Genomic DNA, 19,549 nt, shown 5'->3' on the forward strand with positions numbered 1-19,549 from the left:
TGAGGAGGGGTTAGAGCGGCCTGTCCTGAGGCAGGTGAGGTCCTTCTCTTGTCTGTGAAGCAGGTCTTTATAGTTCCTAACATCCTGTCGTAGGCGGCTGATGTGATCAGGACGCATCGTCTCTGTTTTTCATCATGGGTCAAACTATATTAAGACACAGTGTCCGGTTTGATGCACAGAGTTTGCACTCAGTGTGTTTGAAGTTGCCTTTTTGAGCCACAGGTCAAGTTTCTGCACCTTGTGGTTATACGAGCTATATATAAACATCAGGCCACACATGCACACACTGGGTTATTTCCAGCTTTAGTAAAGACTTATACAAGGTTTAGAATTGTTAATTAACTTCATATGAAAAATAGTTTATTATTGAAATGAGCAATGAAACACAAAAACAATGCACTATTGAAACGAGAACATACACAAGTACAATATGAAATATGAAAATGATTTATAAATGAAATGACAAAAACAAACATTTTCACAGCAGAGTCTCACCAGCTGAAGCACAACAGTGAAGTTATTGTAAACTAGTTTCACTACCTCTGGTTGTGACCAAAACAATTATAGGCTGGACAGTGGTTGTGGTTTTGGTTTTATGATTTTATATTTGCTCTTTGAGCCTATTTGAGTAACAACTGATCATCCCTGATTTGGGCAGGAATTCAGGAGTGAAAAAAGACCCAATATTTATTGATACAATAGAGCACATCCGATCGAACCAAAAAAGGAAGTGTGTTTACATGTTGTAACTTCCCCTGCTTCAGAGGATGTGTCATGTGGCGCAGGGTGGAGAAACAGAGTGTGATTGAGAAAAAGAGAGGAAGAAATGATCTGAGGTGTATTCCCCTGCAGTGTGTGTGTGTTGTTATGTAGAGCAGGATGCTGTTTGGGACTATGAAGACAAAGCTTTGGATTATACAGCTTGCATCATTACACTTTTGGGGTAAGTCTGAGATGATGGTCATTAGCATTTATTTATAAATCAAATAGATGGAGAGCCATAAAACAAGAGAAAACAAAATACAAGTGTCATGTTGATGGTTATGAGTGTGTGACCTGTGTGTTTGCATATTTCTTTGTGTGTGCATATCTTTGCACATAGTTGCACACACAGCAAACATTTAAATCTAAATATTTATTCTTGTTCACACTTAAAGGCAAGGCCATTTTTTTATTTAATTTATTTTTTTTATTTTTTTTTACACAATTTGTACCCAAAGTAATCCAAAGGGCTTTACAGATTAAGAAAGAATCACAACACAAACAAGTAACATATAATCAGACCTGGTTTAGTTCTGGTTTAGTCCTGGTTTAGTCCCAGTTTAGTCCTGATTTAGTCGTGGTTTAGTTCTGATTTAGTCCTGGTTTAGTCCTGGTTTAGTCCTGGTTCAGTCCTGGTTTAGTCCTGGTTTAGTCCTGGTTCAGTCCTGGTTCAGTCCTGGTTTAGTCCTGATTTTGTTCTGGTTTAGTCCTGATTTAGTCCTGGTTTAGTCCTGGTTCAGTCCTGCTTTAGTCCTGCTTTAGCCCTGGTTTAGTCCTGGTTTAGTCCTGGTTTAGTCCTGGTTCAGTCCTGGTTCAGTCCTGGTTCAGTCCTGGTTTAGTCCTGATTTTGTTCTGGTTTAGTCCTGGTTTAGTCCTGGTTCAGTCCTGATTTTGTTCTGGTTTAGTCCTGATTTAGTCCTGGTTTAGTCCTGGTTCAGTCCTGCTTTAGTCCTGCTTTAGCCCTGGTTTAGTCCTGGTTTAGTCCTGGTTTAGTCCTGGTTTAGTCCTGGTTCAGTCCTGGTTCAGTCCTGGTTTAGTCCTGATTTTGTTCTGGTTTAGTCCTGATTTAGTCCTGGTTTAGTCCTGGTTCAGTCCTGATTTAGTCCTGGTTTAGTCCTGGTTCAGTCCTGCTTTAGCCCTGGTTTAGCCCTGGTTTAGTCCTGGTTTTGTCCATGTTCAGTCCTGGTTCAGTCCTGGTTTAGTCCTGGTTTAGTCCTGGTTTAGTCCTGGTTTAGCCCTGGTTTAGCCCTGGTTTAGTCCTGCTTTAGTCCTGGTTTAGTCCTCCTCATGTGAGATGGTTCCTGTGGCTCATGTGGGAGATGTTCTTTGGTGCTGGTCCATGGAGAGCCTTGTTCACTCAGAGCTGCTTTAAAGTCTGTTCTGTGTCTGTCACTTTGATAAGAGCCGTCTCAGGCTGTGGTGGGTCTAAAACCTGCCTGGAAAACATCAAAGCATTTGTTCATTTGGAGAAGAAGTCAGAAAGCTGTGGGTAAACAACTTTTTCAAGGGCTTTGTCTAAAAACGGCAAAAGGGGCTTTGGTGGGCTAAAAGTAATTTCACAAATCTGTCTTAATCTGTTTATTTTCAGTGAGACTCTCAGCTTCAACGCCTTCGCCAACTCCCCTCATCCCAACACTTACCCTGCACTCCAGGTCCTCTGACTCTGCCGTCCTGATGTGTCGGACCCCCGGGGGCCTCAGAGGAGTTCAGTTTGCTTTATACCGAGTGAGAGAAAAGGTAATGGGTTATACAAACACGTACAGTCTTATGGGCGTGTGTGAAGCAGGTTTTGTGTAACTGTTCTCGTTTAGGTGGAGTCCCGGGACGTGCCACTAGGGGCTGAGGAGGTGCTCTTCACTGTGAGGCTGAGTGATGTGTCTGAGCGTGAGCTGTACTGCTGTTTGTATAAAACAGTGGATGGATACAGCACATTCAGCCCGTATCTGCAGCTGGACCGGCAAAGAGGTAAGTCATTTAAATGTGAACTCATTTAGTCTGAAAGAACAAGAGCGTGTGACGTTAGTGCAATTATAATACAGATTCTGTCATTTCCAATCCTCAGAGGTGAAACAAGTACCATATTTTCTGGAGTATAAGTCACAAAATGCATAATAATGAAGAAAAAAAGTGCTAATTATAGTCCGGAAAATACTGTACTGGATTTTGTTACAGAAGTAAAAGTACAGATCCTGCTCTCAAATGTACTGAAGTAAAAAGTATCCACTTAACTACTTCAAGTATTTCTCAGATTATAAATACACGTAAGATTCTTTAGGTGGGACTCACATGCACAGCTCTTCAGTTTATGGGTTTGCCTCATTTAGATTTATCCACTTTTTGTCTTATTTAAATAACGTCCGGTTTAGAACTACAGTGGAAATGATGTAGTCCACTTTTAGACCTGGTTTAGTCCTAGATTAGACCTGGTTTAGTCCTAGATTAGACCTGGTTTAGTCCTAGATTAGACCTGGTTTAGTCCTGGTTTAGTCCTGTTATAGACCTGGTTTAGTCCTGGTTTAGTCCTGTTATAGACCTGGTTTAGTCCTGTTATAGACCTGGTTTAGTACTGTTATAGACCTGGTTTAGTCCTGTTATAGACCTGGTTTAGATCTGGTTTAGTCCTGTTATAGACCTGGTTTAGTCCTGTTATAGACCTGGTTTAGTCCTGGTTTAGTCCTGGTTTAGTCCTGTTATAGACCTGGTTTAGTCCTGTTATAGACCTGGTTTAGTCCTGTTATAGACCTGGTTTAGTCCTGGTTTAGTCCTGTTATAGACCTGGTTTAGTCCTGTTATAGACCTGGTTTAGACCTGGTTTATTTTCCTGTTATAGACCTGGTTTAGACTTGGTTTAGTCCTGTTATAGACCTGGTTTAGTCCTGTTATAGACCTGGTTTAGACCTGGTTTAGTCCTGTTATAGACCTGGTTTAGACCTGGTTTAGACCTGGTTTAGTCCTGTTATAGACCTGGTTTAGACCTGGTTTAGTCCTGTTATAGACCTGGTTTAGACCTGGTTTAGACCTGGTTTAGTCCTGTTATAGACCTGGTTTAGACCTGGTTTAGTCCTGTTATAGACCTGGTTTAGACCTGGTTTAGTCCTGTTATAGACCTGGTTTAGACCTGGTTTAGTCCTGTTATAGACCTGGTTTAGACCTGGTTTAGTCCTGTTATAGACCTGGTTTAGACCTGGTTTAGTCCTGTTATAGACCTGGTTTAGACCTGGTTTAGTCCTGTTATAGACCTGGTTTAGACCTGGTTTAGTCCTGTTATAGACCTGGTTTAGACCTGGTTTAGTCCTGTTATAGACCTGGTTTAGACCTGGTTTAGTCCTGTTATAGACCTGGTTTAGACCTGGTTTAGACCTGGTTTAGTCCTGTTATAGACCTGGTTTAGACCTGGTTTAGTCCTGTTATAGACCTGGTTTAGACCTGGTTTAGTCCTGTTATAGACCTGGTTTAGACCTGGTTTAGTCCTGTTATAGACCTGGTTTAGACCTGGTTTAGTCCTGTTATAGACCTGGTTTAGACCTGGTTTAGTCCTGTTATAGACCTGGTTTAGACCTGGTTTAGTCCTGTTATAGACCTGGTTTAGACCTGGTTTAGTCCTGTTATAGACCTGGTTTAGACCTGGTTTAGTCCTGTTATAGACCTGGTTTAGACCTGGTTTAGTCCTGTTATAGACCTGGTTTAGACCTGGTTTAGACCTGGTTTAGTCCTGTTATAGACCTGGTTTAGACCTGGTTTAGTCCTGTTATAGACCTGGTTTAGATCTGGTCTAACTCAAAAAGTAAATCTTTTCTGTGGTGGTGCTCGGTGTGAGAAGTTGGATTTCCCCTGGATTACGAAATTTAAATGTCCAAATAAAAAAAAGCAGATGAAGTGTGAAGTCGTCCTCATTGTATGAACTCAGACTTCACCTTTAAGTGCAACAGCACATGGTATAAGAAAATAAACAGCACCATCCGGCTCCAGAGAGTAACACGCACAGGTCGGTGAAGGGCAGGTGCTCCCTGTGGCCTCGTATTGTCCTCAGCTCTGGGTGTGTGCGGCCACATCCTGCTCCTCATATGGAAACCACACACGTTTGCACGCTTTCAACTTCAAACGCAGCATCAAGCGGCGTGCGATTTGTTGACAGTTACTGCGGTTGAGCTGGTTGCCGTCGGTGACAAAATGTGCCAGCGGTGAACTCAGATGTGTCAAAATCTCAGACGCGGCCGGGGCGTGTAACGTAACGAAGTAAAATAGTAAAGTAAAGCTTTTAGGTGTATGTATTTTACTTTTTACTTTAACTTCAGTACATTTGAGAGCAGTATCTGTACTTTCTACTCCACTACATTTTGAACAGGACTGAAAAGTAAAAGTATTTTTTTATTGTAGTTTGAGACCTGCTGAAAAGTCTGAGGGTTTAATTTAACACGTTCAGAATTTGTGCAAATAAAAATACAGTGGTCCCTGGTTTATCACGGGGGTTATGTTCTAAAAATAACTAAAAATAAATAGGTGAAATCTGCTTTATTTTTTACAATTATTCTCTACACTCACCTAAAGGATTATTAGGAACACCTGATCAATTTCTCCTTAAATTAATGCAATTATCTAATCAACCAATCACATGGCAGTTGCTTCAATACATTTAGGGGTGTGGTCCTGGTCAAGACAATCTCCTGAACTCCAAACTGAATGTCAGAATGGGAAAGAAAGGTGATTTAAGCGATTATGAGCGTGGCCTGGTTGTTGGTGCCAGACGGGCCGGTCTGAGTATTTCACAATCTGCTCAGTTACTGGGATTTTCACGCACAACCATTTCTAGGGTTTACAAAGAATGGAGTGAAAAGGGAAAAACATCCAGTATGCGGCAGTCCTGTGGGCGAAAATGCCTTGTTGATGCTAGAGGTCAGAGGAGAATGGGCCGAGTGATTCAAGCTGATAGAAGAGCAGCGTTGACTGAAATAACCAACCGATATTAAATTATATTCAGTTTATTTCTGTAGCACATTTAAAAACAACTTGAGCTGAACCAAAGTTCTTCGTATAAAAGTCAACAAAACAAATATACATGGGAAAAGAACAATAAAACACTAAAATATCTTGTTTACCTCGTTATAAATGCACCAGCTTGTATTAAAAGTGCATTATGTAACCTTTCTTCTTCATGGTTCACCACTTTATTGTTTAAATGTTATCGTTTTTACTTAAATGTTCCAGCTTTTCCTCCATTTTCATGTCTAAATCATGGCTTCCCTGACATCACAAACACATTATCTTTACTTTTACCCGTCTACCTTTTAGACGCCGGTCCGAGTCGACCCGTGCAACCGAACCCCGACCCTCCCGTCCTGTCAGTGGCGCCCTCTAATGGCCTGGTGAAACGTGGAGATATGCTTTCGTTCCACTGCTCCCTTCCACCTCCTCTGCCTCAGTATCAGGCAAATTCACCCAACAGCCCAGTGTCGTTTTTGTTACTGAGAGGAGCGGCGGCGGCGGACTTCAAAGGGTTAACGGCCGTCGTGCCCAGAGCTCAGTCCGGCCTTTTGTTGAGCCCAGAGCCGCAGCCGGGAGTCTTCAGCGTGGGCCCGGTGACAGGTGCCGAGCAGGGTCGGTACACCTGTCTGTACCAGGTCAGCCGGGGCGGAGAGCTGCACAATTCAACCGTTAGTAATATTGTCCAAGTCACTGTCACGGGTGAGTATCCATGGAAACAGCTTTTTTAAAATTATTTCAGTATATTTCTTTAATGCAGCAGCTGGTAGTGGACAATACGGGACATTATTATAGTTAGACAGGGAGGTAGATGGTCTGAAGGTTGACGGTTCAAACTCCACTCTCAACATAAAGACGCCCAACTCGCAAACAGAAAACACTCTGTTCCACCTTGTGATGTCATCATTTGGTAATACAGGAAGTGCTTTACTGTGTTTTTAAACTCCACACACCTTCAGTAGAATCGTTTGGATGGATTGATCATTGTCCATCTCTACTGAACTAAAGGTAAAAGGAGCTGTTACCTTGAAAACTACCACTTCATGACATCATAAGGTGGAACAAAGCATCTTGAGCTGTGGAGATCTAGACAGACTAATCATAAAGTGTGACTCAAACATGTGTGAATGAAACAAAACCCAACTCCAGGTGTGTTTTTGAGGAGGTAGCAGCATTAGAACATGACTTAAAGCTCAGAGGACTCCATTTTGTGGTCGATAGAACACTGTTGTCGTCTTTCAGATCTGCTGCCGACCCCGAGTCTGGTTCTGGATCAACAGTCAGACGTGTGGCATTTGCTCTGTCGTGGCTCGCCTGCGTACCCGGGCGCTCTGTTCTCTCTGTATGTGCTGGACCGTGCGCTTCCCGTGGCGTCGTACCAGGCCAAAGTCACCCAACATCAGGCTGTTTTCTCAGTGCCGGTCCAGGACTCTGCGGTGACTCTGTATCGGTGTGAATACAGCGTCCTGCTGGGACGAGAGTGGAGCAAATCAGAGCGGAGCCCGTCCCTGTCTGTGGCACAAGGTCTGTATGCAAAAACATCTGAAGATAAGGGTCGTTTATGACATATATTTGAGTACTTTGAAGATGGAAATGTGGAGTGTGAGGTTTTTAAATGAAAGAACAGGAGAACAGAGGTTTGATTGTAAATGACTGGACACTTAAATGTGTTTTAATAGTTTGTAACCTGCTCGATGACAGATGGAAACGAGCTTTAGGTAAATCTGGTGTAAAGCATTTCTTTTTTTACGTTTGCACATAGAGCTGCAAGAGAACCCATAGACAGGAGCCACAGAGAGCACCCATTTAATAACAGTATAAAGTATTTATCATGACTACAATGTGCATTCATCAGATTGAATCCGAGTTCACCAAAAATACATCTCCCACATTTTTATACCTTAACACATCCAAATACCTGATGATAATAATAATCGAGAAAGGAGTCAGTGTAAAATTATATAATGCATAACACTGATACTTTAAATGAGAGAAAAAAAATACAAAATATTCAATCAGATCAGTTTTATTCTGTTGTAAAACTAGTAAACAGATTTTTATGTTCTCTCTTTGCACAGGAAACAGTTCTGCACCTACAACAGGTACGTCTATGTGATTTTCTGTCCCATACTGCAGTGTTTCTCAACAAGGGGTACAGGGACCCTGGGGGAACGAGAGCACCAGAGGATTTAAAGAAACATGGCACAGAATGGGATTTGATGTAAAATATTCAGTGTAGTACATTTTGTAAGACAATTGTGGTATAAATGTTATTAAAAGTAGTTAGAAAATAGAAATGTACTAGTAAACAGATTTATAATTACTAAAGAAAGTCTGATACTGTTAATAAGGGGTACTCAGGGGGTACTCAGGGGGTACTCAGGGGGTACTCACAGGTTGGGAGCCACACTCTGTAATACTTTGATTCCACACATTTACCAGCCTGGTGTTTGCAGATTCCTCGGGTGTGGACTGGCCCCTGGTTCTGGGCTCTCTCTCAGCCGTGGTGTTGTTCTTGTGCTCTTTGGCTCTGCTCATCGTGGTGCTCCATCGAAAAAGTACAGTTTTATTTCAGCGCATGGTCTTTTTATTCAGCGCAAATGAATAAGTTTGATCTTTCGTTTTGTTCTTTTTGTTGCAGTGAAGGCAGCAGCAGAGGCCAAACAGAGAAGGTATTTATAAAGTGTATGTGTCTGTGTCATTTTAGTTTGGACATTTGTTGTTTTTTTGAGTTTATGTTTATGAGGCTCAGGTGAAAGTGGAAAAGCGCTGTATAAAATTGTGACCGGTGCAGTGTGTAATTGTTTTGTTGTGTCAGATTATGAAGAATTTTCACTTATTAATTTGTTTTCAGAGAGGAGGCTCAGTTTTGGACCCGGGTTCATGGTAAAGATCATGTTGTAGGTGAGTCGTTTCAACATTAAAGGTCCAACATTACGCAAAATTGACTCTTGTGAGGTTTAAGTCATGTTATAATGCTGTTACATCCTCAAAAACAGACCTGGACTTGTGTTTTCTTTCATTCGCAAATGTTTTGAGTTACACTTTAAGCTCAAAACGCTCTGTTCCACCTTGTGATGTCATTAAGTGGTAGTTTTCAAATCAACCTCTATACGTTTTACCTTTAGTTCAGTAGATATTGTCAGTTCCTGCGCTGAAATGATCCAAATTATTCTAGAAATGAAGGTGTGTGGAGTTTAAAAACGCAGTAAAGCACTTCCTGTATCACCACACGATGACATCACAAGGTGGAACAGAGCGTTTTCAGTTTGAGAGAAGAACTCAGCCTAAATCTGCTGTATTAAACATGTGTGAATGAAACAAAACAAAAAAACACAACTCTAGGTCTGTTTGTGACGAGGAAACAACAGTAGAACAGAAATTTGGTGTTTATTTTGTTGTACAGTTATATTTCTATGTTGAGTCTTTATTAAAACACTAATATCACTGATTTTGTTTAAACTTGTGCTCTCTGTGGCTCCTCTTTATCTGAGGGAGTTACTTCAGCCCTAAACTCCACCCAGACACTGAAAACCCACCTCTCCTCCCTGGCATTTAATACTAACTAGACAGGACATCTTGGTGTTTTATTGTTCTTTTTCTAAGTATCGTGCTATATTTGATTTTTATTGACTTTTATGTGAAGCTTTGGTTGTTTTAAAGGCTCTACATAAACAAGCTTGTACTGAATTGAAAAGACAATGAAGTAACTGAACTAAAACCAGCCGAGAAATAACACAAAATATCACTTTTTGAATATCATAATATAAATCTACATCTGGCATTAGTGGTTCATTTTTCTCTGTTTTGTTTCACAGACCTCACGCTCCCACGCTCAAGTTTGTCCTCACAGGTAAACGCAAGATTTGGTTAACCTTGAATCAAATATTTGACAGAATTTCTGCTTTAAACCACAGATTGTGTAAAGAGGTGGACTAAGTGAGCCTGACCACAGCGTTCAGCTCCAAATGAAGCTCGTCGAGGCTGGAGCAGTTATAGTGGAGAATTTGAGTATCATAGCAACCAAAGAGCCAATCAGGAGCGAGGATGTTGAAGGTAACGCCTCTTCTCGCCCGCACCACTGGTTTAGCACAGAGCGGGCGCTTAGCAACGCTGTCAATCAAACCTGTTGCTAACGCTAACAGGAGTGACCTCGGGGAAAGAAGGACCTGGTTTGTCTGTTATTAATGTTCATATCTTGATTTACAGACACAAAAGTGAAATAAAAACCCCAGGATCATGTAGAGGGTTAATACGAACATTTAAGACCAAAATGACAGAGAGAGGACACAGTTAAAAAAAACAAACCTCAAAATAACAAAAAAAAATTATAATAAAAAAAATAATAATAAAAAAACAAACAAACAAAAATAACTCAAAATAACTAAAAAAAAAGAAAAATAAACTTAGAAAACAAAAAATAACAAAAAAAATCAAAATAACAAAAAAAACTCAAAATAAAAAAATACCTCAAAATAACAAAAAAATTTAAAAAAAAAATCAAAATAACGTAAAAAAAACCCCCCTCAAAATAACTAAAAAAAAAAAAAAAAAAAAAAAAAAAAAAACTTTAAAATAAACCCTCAAAAATAAAAAAGAAGAAGGAGAAGAAGAAAAAAACTCAATAACTCAAAAATAAAAAAATAAATCAAAATAACTCCAAAAAATGAACCCCAGGATCATGTAGAGGGTTAATATGAACATTTAAGACCAAAATGACGAGTCTGACAGCAGCAGAGACAGAGAGGAGACAGTTTTCTAAGGTAAAGTGATTTGGAGCTAGCAGGTTAGCTATGTCCATTTATATAAACAGTCTATGGCTTTAACAAACATCTGTGCACCATTTTGCTGCATTTTGAGTTTCTGGAATTCCAGCTCTCACTCTCTCTGCTCCAAGAACATCTCTAAACATCTGCAAATCTATAAACACAGACTTACCAACAGAGACACAGAATCCTGCTTACACTTCCAGGCAAATGTTTGGATATAAACTGTAGAAAGTATTCAAATTTTAAAAATCCACACAGAAAACATCAAATATATGAAGTGAGATATATGGAATTATGTAGCAAAGAAAAAAGTGAAGGGTGGAGACTTTGAGGCTTTGAATACACAAGATAAAACATATATATTTAGTAGTTATTTCATGTTTTTTCTTTACTACATGATCCCATATATCTTACTTCATATATTTGATGTTTTCTGTTTGTATATAAGATGTTGACAGGCCGTGTATATTGTGTTGATTCATTAATTAGTCGTCTGAAAGGCTCTAATTACGTTGCATAGACTGTTTATATAAATGGACATAGCTAACCTGCTCGCCGCCGTGTTCCAAACAGGAAGTGATCATGGGCGCACTTCCAGCTACATCGACATCAACATCCTCATTTTGGTCTTAAATGTTTGTGTTAACCCTCTACATGATCCTGGGGTTCTTTTTTTTTTAGTTATTTTGAGTTTATTGTTATTTTTTTACTTTTGTTATTTTGAGGTTTTTTTTTTTAAATATATTTTGTGTTTATTTATCTACATTTTTATTTTTTTTTATTTTGAGTTGTTTATTTTTTTGTTTTTTATTTTATTTTTTTTAAACTGTGTCCTCTCTCTCTGTAACTGCTGCTGTCAGACTTGTCATTTTGGTCTTAAATGTTTGTGTTAACCCTCTACATGATCCTGGGGTTCTTTTTTTTTTTGTTATTTTGAGTTTATTGTTATTTTTTTAATTTTGTTATTTTGAGGGGTTTTTTTTGTTGTTGTTTTTTTGTTGTTTTTTTTTGTTATTTTGTGTTTATTTATCTACATTTTTAGTTTTTTTATTTTGAGTTGTTTCTTTTTTTGTTTTTTATTTTAATTTAATTTTCTTTTTTTTAAACTGTGTCCTCTCTCTGTCTCTGCTGCTGTCAGACTCATCATTCTGGTCTTAAATGTTCGTATTAACCCTCTACATGATCCTGGGGTTTTTATTTCACTTTTGTGTCTGTAAATCAAGAAATGAACATTAATAACAGACAAATCAGGCGCCTTCTTTCCCTGAGGTCACTCCTGTTAGCGTTAGCAACAGGTTTGATTGACAGCGTTGCTAAGCGCCTGCTCCCTGCTAAACCAGTGATGCGGGCTTGAAGGGGCGTTGCCTTCAACATCCTCGCTCTGGATTGGCTCTTTGGTTGCTATGATACTCAAATTAGCCATTATAACTGCTCCAGCCTCGACGAGCTTCATTTGGAGCTGAACGCTGTGGGAGACTTCACACTCACTCGGTCTCTTCTTCTACACTCTCTGGTCTCATGACTCTTTTCCCGTGGGCTGTGGAGTTGTTCTTGTCTTGTGAACAGACAAAGGGGCCAAACAGATTTATAGTTTCATATTTTTTGTGTGCACCATGTGAACATTACAGTGTTTAGTCAGCGGTGGAACATAATGAAGTAAAAGTACTACTGTCTTTATGTATAGATTTTAGGTATCTGTAGTTTACTTGAGTACATTTTAAAGTGGTCGTTTTTTACTTTTACTTCAGTACATTTGAGAGCAGTATCTGTATTTTTGAACAGGACTGGAAAATAAAAGTATTTTTATTATAGTTTGAGACCTGTTGAAAAAGCTGAGGGTTTATTTTTAACACAATCAAATAAACAAATAAAAAAACAGGCAGAAAAACATTAATTCAATTGTTTCTGTTCAAAATTCAGCTCAAATCTTTATCAAAATCACTGTATTTAAAGCCTTATTAAATCTCAAAATCTGCGCCAAATACTTGTACTTTTACCTCTTTAAGTACATTTTTTCATGTGATACTTTTACGTTTACTTGAGTATTTCTTGCTCTAGTATCTGTACTTTTACATAAACAACAAATGTGAGTACTTCTTCACCGCTGAATCTCTCGCTCTGTTTATTTGTGAAATAGAAGACAGAGATTAAACATTATTAAACCAAATATGTGCCATGTTATATTTGTGTTATATTTGTGTGATGGACAGGACTGGACCAGCGCTCACACAGACTCTGCGTCCAGATCTCATTTGTGGAATCCCATGTCGACGTTCACGGCTCCAATCCTCCCAAACTTTTGACTCTCAGAGCGTTGACACTTTGCCAAATCAGGTTCCGGCCACAGACAGAACAGGAAAGATGAGTTCCTCTTTCATGTTTTGGTAAAGTACAGCGACGGGATATGAGGTCGCTTTGATTTTTTGAGCAACATGTGTTTTGTAAAGTATTTATTAAAGGTGCTGTACTTGTATGTAGGCGTATGTGTACTTGTACTTATGTGCATTTGTACTTGTACTTACGTGTTTGTAAGGATCCCATTTGTGTGTCAAGATCGTTGTAAACATAGTAATGTAACATAGTAATTACAAATGGTTTTCTTCTGATGTTCCCGTTAAAAAACATTTCATCACCGTTTCTACTGTTTGTTTTTCTGTGTACATGTTTACAGTTTATACATCTGTTAATAATAAATATACTTTTTTTGTAAGTAGACCTCTTCTAGTCCTGGTTTAGTCCTGGTTCAGTTCTCGTTCAGTCCTCGTTCAGTCCTGGTTTAGTCCTGGTTTAGTCCTGGTCTAGTCCTGGTCTAGTCCTGGTTCAGTCCTGGTTCAGTCCTGGTTCAGTCCTGGTCTAGTCCTGGTTTAGTCCTGGTTTAGTCCTTATTTTGGGGACAGCACAGGTTTGAATTCCCTCTTATTCAGTCTGGTGCAGTTGGAGGTGATGATCAGAAGAGGGCGCCATTTTCTGCATCATCTTTAACAGTATTTCTGAATCAGTGATGGGACTTTTGGCTCTTTTAGGGGATCCGAATCTTTTGGATCTGAAGAACCGTTCAAACGACTGGCTGTTTTACTGTTTACACGACAGAAACCAACGTGAGAACTGAATTTAACAGCAAAAACTGAGAGTGGGAGAGTGTTTACCCTTTAAAATGATGCATCATCTAAAGAAAAAAGCACTACAATAATAATAATAATAATGAAAAAGCAACTTATTATGATCCAAATGTGTTTTTTGTGCCCAAATCTCTCCCTTCTATGTCAATGTTTGTGTTGGTTCAGTGTTAATCAGTGTAAAAATGCATAAAAATTAAAAAGAAAAAGATCTTATTCTTAAAAAAAAAAAAAAAAAGATCCGGTTCCCACGATTCCCGTTCCAAAGATCCGGCTCTTCACAAACATTACATCATTCTCTCAGCTGGTTTCTTTGTAGCCCTGAGGTTTGACCAGTTTAATGTGGACAAAGAGCAACGAGACCGAGCCCTTTTATAACAAATGTTCATTTATTACAACAGGAAGAGTTTAAATGCCAGGGAGGAGACTCTGGTGTGAGGGGGAGGGGGAGGGGGAGGGGGCAGCTCTCTGCTTTGGGGTAAATCTGGATCTCTGCCCTTTAGCACTGGGGCAGAAGCCACAAAAAGATTCTACAGTGTGATGATGTTATTCTCCCAGATGGGGGCGCAAGACACAGATTTCCCTGTTGATTACAATGTATTTTAATAAGTAAAATCTACGAGGTAAAGTTATAATTGTTAAGGATGAACAGATAAGACACTGACATTTTTGATGGATCAGATATCGGTTCCAAGATATCGGTTTAGTCGATATCCCATTTTGGTCTATTTGGCCTATTTTTGGTCTATTTTTTGTCCATGTGGTTTATTTTTGGTTTATTTTTGGACTGTTTAGTTGTTTGTTTGTTTTTTTTTTTTTTTTTTTTTTTTTTTTTTTTTTTTTGACTATTTGGTTTATTTTTGGTAATTTTTGGTCTATTTCTGGTTTATTTTTGGTCTACTTTTGGTCATTTTTTGTCTTTTTTTGTCTATTTGGTTTATTTTTGGTCTATTTGGCTTATTTTTTGGTAATTTTTTGTCTTTTTCTTGTCTATTTGGTCTATTTTCGGTCTATTCGGTCTATTTTTAGTCTATTTAGTCATTTTTTGATCTATTTTTGATCTGTTTGGTCTATTTTTTGGTGCATTAAGATGATTTATTGACCATTGTTGGTCCCAGACGCCTCCTAAAATTGAACTTGTATTTTTTCAAAGCTGTTCTGTTACTTTAAATAGTGAATAACTGTTACAAAACACATTTGGATCATTTTTACCAGACTAGACCAAAGACCTCACTTAATTTCCTAATAACCATATAATTTATCATGAAATATCCAACAAGTAAATGCACAAATGTTGAACCAGATCATTTATTTTACAGACTACGGACACAATAGCAAAATAAAAACACCAGGATCATGTCGTTAAAATGTTCATATTAACGAGCATTTAAGACCAGAGTCTGACAGCAGCAGGTACAGAGACAGGACACAGTTTTTCAATAGAAAGTGAATTGGAGCCAGAGTTGATGGAGCTGGAAGTGCGTCCATGATCACTTCCTGTTTGGGACACGGCGGTTAGCAGATTAGCTACGTCCATTTATATTTACACAATTGTCCGTCGCTTTATCACGGGGCCTCTCTGTTTCGAGGATTTTTTTTTGCACAATTTTTCATGTTTTTTCACAGTGTATGAGCATGTGCATTGTGTCGTGCGTCCTGATTGGCTGTTGGACTGTAGACCATTGTCCATCAGTCTCCTCCGTGCCGTGTCTCCTGTCCAGTACAGAATGTGTTCAGACAAATTTACATAAACGTTGGATCTCAGTGTGACTCTGAAGTGCTGTACGTTTGCGATTTGTTTTCTCCCCGACAAAACCCACAATGTCGATGAAACGTTCTGCACCGACAAAGACGCCGACGAAGGTTTGAACTTTGTGTTTAAACGAGAGAGAAATGTGAGAAAATGTTAACGCCTGTGTGAGAAAAGTGTATAAAGTGTGTGGTGAGGGGTTTTACAGACAAAAACAGAGAGAATAACTGATACTTCGCCGGATTTCGCCTGTTGCGGGTTATTTCTACAACGTAACCCCCGCGATAAACAAAGGACCGCTGTACAAACACTTTACTGAAACATATCGACCAAAACTTTTCCATGTTCTATTTTTAATCCAATCAAAAATGAGAGTTTTCTACGAGGGTCATTTGTTACTTTGGGCCTTAGACGGGACACGTATTTGAGCCGGTTCAGACTTTTCCGCTGTAACTCGCAGCTTTTCTCGATCTGGCATCACATTAACCGTTACTTTTTAAATGATTCTTATTGTTTTATTTAATTTATGCATAATTTAAAAGAGTTTGAACCATTTTAAACACATCTGCTCCTTTAGTCATGTCTCTTTGTCGTTAGTTTCGTTGATAAAAAATGACTTCTTCTGACATAAATAAACGTCTCTTTGAAATGAACCTGATCCAAAAGATTCAGATCCCATAAAAGAGCCACCAGCGGACGGCGAGTTGGCAGTGAAGATCCTGTCGTCGTTCCAGAAGCGCCGGGCCTGTACTTTTCGTCACGAGTCTTATTAGACGCCCGTCGCCTTTTATACGTGTCAGACAGTCACACCGTCTTGTTCTTTGTACTCGAGAGGCTCCGTTTCTCTGGCTCATATTCAGATCTGAGTCATAATTTACCGGCGCAGACGCAGACTCGGGCTTTATCAGAGCGGAGACGCCGGGGAGTTTTCTGGAGGAGTTTTGGTTTTCGGTCATGGAGAAAAAAACACAAACTAGTCCAGCAGGAGTCGCAAAGAGAGTGATGTGTGATGGACTTTTATTGACATTAAACAAACCCTCACTGTGCAAGAGAAAACCTGAATAATAAATATTTAAATGTCAGCGGTGGACGGAGCTGCAGGTGGGTCAGAGGTCAGAGGTCAGAGGTCTGAACCAGGAGTAAAACAGGTCTAAACCAGGACTAAACCAGGAGTAAACCAGGACTAAACCAGATCTACACCCAGACTAACCCAGAACTAAACCAGGAGTAAACCAGGACTAAGCCAGGACTAAACCAGGTCTACACCCAGACTAACCCAGGACTAAACCAGGACTAAACAAGGACTAAACAAGGACTAAACAAGGACTAAACCAGGTCTAAACCAGAACTAAACCAGGACTAAACCAGGACTAAACCAGGACTAAACCAGAACTAAAGCAGAACTTAACCAGGACTAAACCAGGTCTAAACCAGGACTAAACCAGGTCTAAACCAGGACTAAACCAGGTCTAAACCAGGACTAAACCAGGTCTAAACCAGGACTAAACCAGGACAGTGGACAGTACACAAACATGTACAGTTCGCTAATGCTAATTTTGAAGCATAATAAATAAACAACACCACAAACTGAATTATCCAACATTTAAAAACAACTGTGTCTTTATCTTAATTTGGATTTTAATCGGTTGTTTTCTGATTTTAATAAAAGTGACTGTGAGCGCTGAGATGCTGTGAGCTAGCTAGCATGCTACTGTGTGTGTTTGTTCTCTGTGTCCGTTTGTTGAGCACTTGATTAAGACGCGGACACTCCTGAGTACACACTGTATATATGTGTGTATATGTGTGTGTATATATATATATATATGTGTGTATATGTGAGTCTATACACACTCACATATACACAACCAATAAGGACAAGAACCATCTCGTACTTTGACCTGTAAATCTTAATAATGTGTAATAAAAATAAAAGTAAACAAATAGGAACACTTTGAGTAGATGGAGTGTGACCAGACGTCCTCATTGACCCGGGACAGTCCCAGTTTTGAGCCCTGTGTCCCCTGTCCCAGCAGATGTGTCCAAAACCAGTGATGTCCCCATGTTTTATACAAGAAATGTCCCAGGTGTCCCTATTTTCACCAGTCTGAACGAAACCAGGTCTAAACCAGGTCTAAACTAGGACTAAACCAGGTCTAAACCAGGTCTAAACCAGGTCTAAACTAGGACTAAACCAGGTCTAAACCAGGTCTAAACCAGGTCTAAACCAGGTCTAAACTAGGACTAAACCAGGTCTAAACCAGGTCTAAACCAGGTCTAAACCAGGTCTAAACCAGGTCTAAACCAAGACTAAACCAGGTCTAAACCAAGACTAAACCAGGTCTAAACCAGGACTAAACCAGGACTAAACTAAGACTAAACCAGGTCTAAATCAGGTCTAAACCAGGTCTAAACCAGGACTAAACTAAGACTAAACCAGGTCTAAACCAGGTCTAAACCAGGACTAAACTAAGACTAAACCAGGTCTAAACCAGGTCTAAACCAGGACTAAACTAAGACTAAACCAGGTCTAAACCAGGTCTAAACTAAGACTAAACCAGGTCCAAACCAGGTCTAAACCAGGTCTAAACCAGGTCTAAACTAAGACTAAACCAGGTCTAAACCGGATCTAAACCAGGACTAAACCAGGTCTAAACCAGCTGTCCCTATTTTTGCCTAATCTGATCCCTGCCAACAGTAAAGCGGAGAATATATTATCATTTCTTTTTAGCTAAAACACAAAAAACATGCTTGAAAATGAACATAAACCAACAAAATCCAAGTCCCTCAGATTCTGACCGACACGAGTGAGTCGAGAATACACAACGTCACGTCTTTTTTTCACTATTTTATTTACACAAACCATCCCACCCTGCAGAGTCCGGCACCAAACGGGCCCTGGGTTCATGTCTTTGGGCCTGGACCTCATGTCGTCTAATGAAAAAAAAACATTGAACAACTGCTCACCCTGAATGAATAAAGGAATAAAAATATATTTACACATAGGAGCAGTTTCTATAGGTGTGAAATGCCCTCACCACAGACACATACTGATTTATAAACCGTATAATCGTCGGCCCTGTCCACGGCGGAGTCTGGAGCACTACCCTCTCCTCTGGTGCAATAATAAAACGGTGCCTGCCTGGAATCTGTCAGAGTCTGTGTGGATTCGCTGTGACTCAACTGTAATTTTATTCCTCATTCTCTTTAACATCAAAGTGGAGGACGCCCACACGGTCTCCAGCAGCAGCACTAGGCCTCGTTCCTCTATAGCTGTACTTTTGTGTACATGGATCACGTCCGCAGGTTTACACGAGGCCGGCCGCGCCATCCCAAACTAGAACGACGGTGGAACTTTCTCTGTTTCTTATAAAGAGCGTCTGGAGAGTTTGTTTTGGCCCGACTTTGGGTGATAATGAAACGTGACGTGCAGAGCTGAGCGGGTGACAGGCGGGTACGCACATTTCTGTTGTTCTAATGACGACTTCAGTTATGAGGAGGTTGGCGGTCGACTCGGCGGATTCGGAGGAGAAGAAGAAGAAGAAGAAGAGGCAGGTGAGGTGACATATTTATATTTAAGTCTTTGTGACAGGCTCTGGTGACTCTCAAACTCTGACTTTATTTGAGGAGATGATACTTGCTGTAAATATAAATCGTAGTTTTACACCAGTCAAGTTGAAAAGTTTAAAAATGCGTTGAAAATGACAGGAAGTGGACGGCTCTAACACAGATGACATCGCACTCGGCAGAAGTCTGTCCAGTTTGGCACAATTTACAAACATGAAACACATTTTTCTGATACCTTCAACCACAGACTGTATATATGAATGGACTTAGCTAACCTGCCAGCCGCCGCGCTCCAAATAAGAAGTGAGCACTGACTCCATCTACGCTTCACTTCACTTTCTATGTAAAAACTGTGTCCTTTCTGTCCCTGCTGCTGTCAGACTTGTCATTTTGGTCTTAAATGTTCATATTAACCCGCTCTACATGATTCTGGGGTTCATTTTTTTGAGTTATTTTGAGCTTATTTTTTTATTTTAGAGTTATTTTGAGCTTTTAAATTTTTTTATTTTTGAGGGTTTTTTTTAAGTTACTATTATTTTATTTTTTTAGTTATTTTGAGTTTTGTTTTTTTTTACTTTATTTTCTTAAAATTTTTTTTTACTTATTTA

The 19,549-nt window shown here is 39.5% G+C and overlaps 1 protein-coding gene across 1 annotated transcript; it reads left to right on the forward strand.

Moving 5' to 3' along the window:
- The first annotated feature begins 850 nt into the window (after positions 1 to 850).
- LOC117377696 (uncharacterized) lies at positions 851 to 13,223 on the forward strand. Its single transcript, XM_055223395.1, has 11 exons — positions 851 to 943; positions 2,351 to 2,499; positions 2,574 to 2,727; positions 6,052 to 6,444; positions 6,985 to 7,266; positions 7,821 to 7,844; positions 8,199 to 8,300; positions 8,384 to 8,414; positions 8,597 to 8,646; positions 9,561 to 9,595; positions 12,722 to 13,223. Exons 1-11 carry the CDS (start codon positions 880 to 882, stop codon positions 12,812 to 12,814), a joined length of 1,377 nt encoding a protein of 458 aa, XP_055079370.1. The 5' UTR covers positions 851 to 879; the 3' UTR covers positions 12,815 to 13,223.
- Positions 13,224 to 19,549: the final 6,326 nt, after the last annotated feature.

This window comes from Periophthalmus magnuspinnatus, chromosome 1 (genome assembly GCF_009829125.3).
Source record: "Periophthalmus magnuspinnatus isolate fPerMag1 chromosome 1, fPerMag1.2.pri, whole genome shotgun sequence".
In the NCBI taxonomy this organism is placed as follows: Eukaryota; Metazoa; Chordata; class Actinopteri; order Gobiiformes; family Gobiidae; genus Periophthalmus; species Periophthalmus magnuspinnatus.

Excerpts from the sequence above, each read along its gene's own strand:
- LOC117377696 (XM_055223395.1), top strand. The coding sequence starts at position 880 with ATGCTGTTTGGGACTATGAAGACAAAGCTTTGGATTATACAGCTTGCA. Across the intron at positions 6,445-6,984 it reads TGTCCAAGTCACTGTCACGG|ATCTGCTGCCGACCCCGAGT; the intron begins GTGAGTATCCAT and ends GTCGTCTTTCAG. Across the intron at positions 8,415-8,596 it reads GCAGAGGCCAAACAGAGAAG|AGAGGAGGCTCAGTTTTGGA; the intron begins GTATTTATAAAG and ends ATTTGTTTTCAG.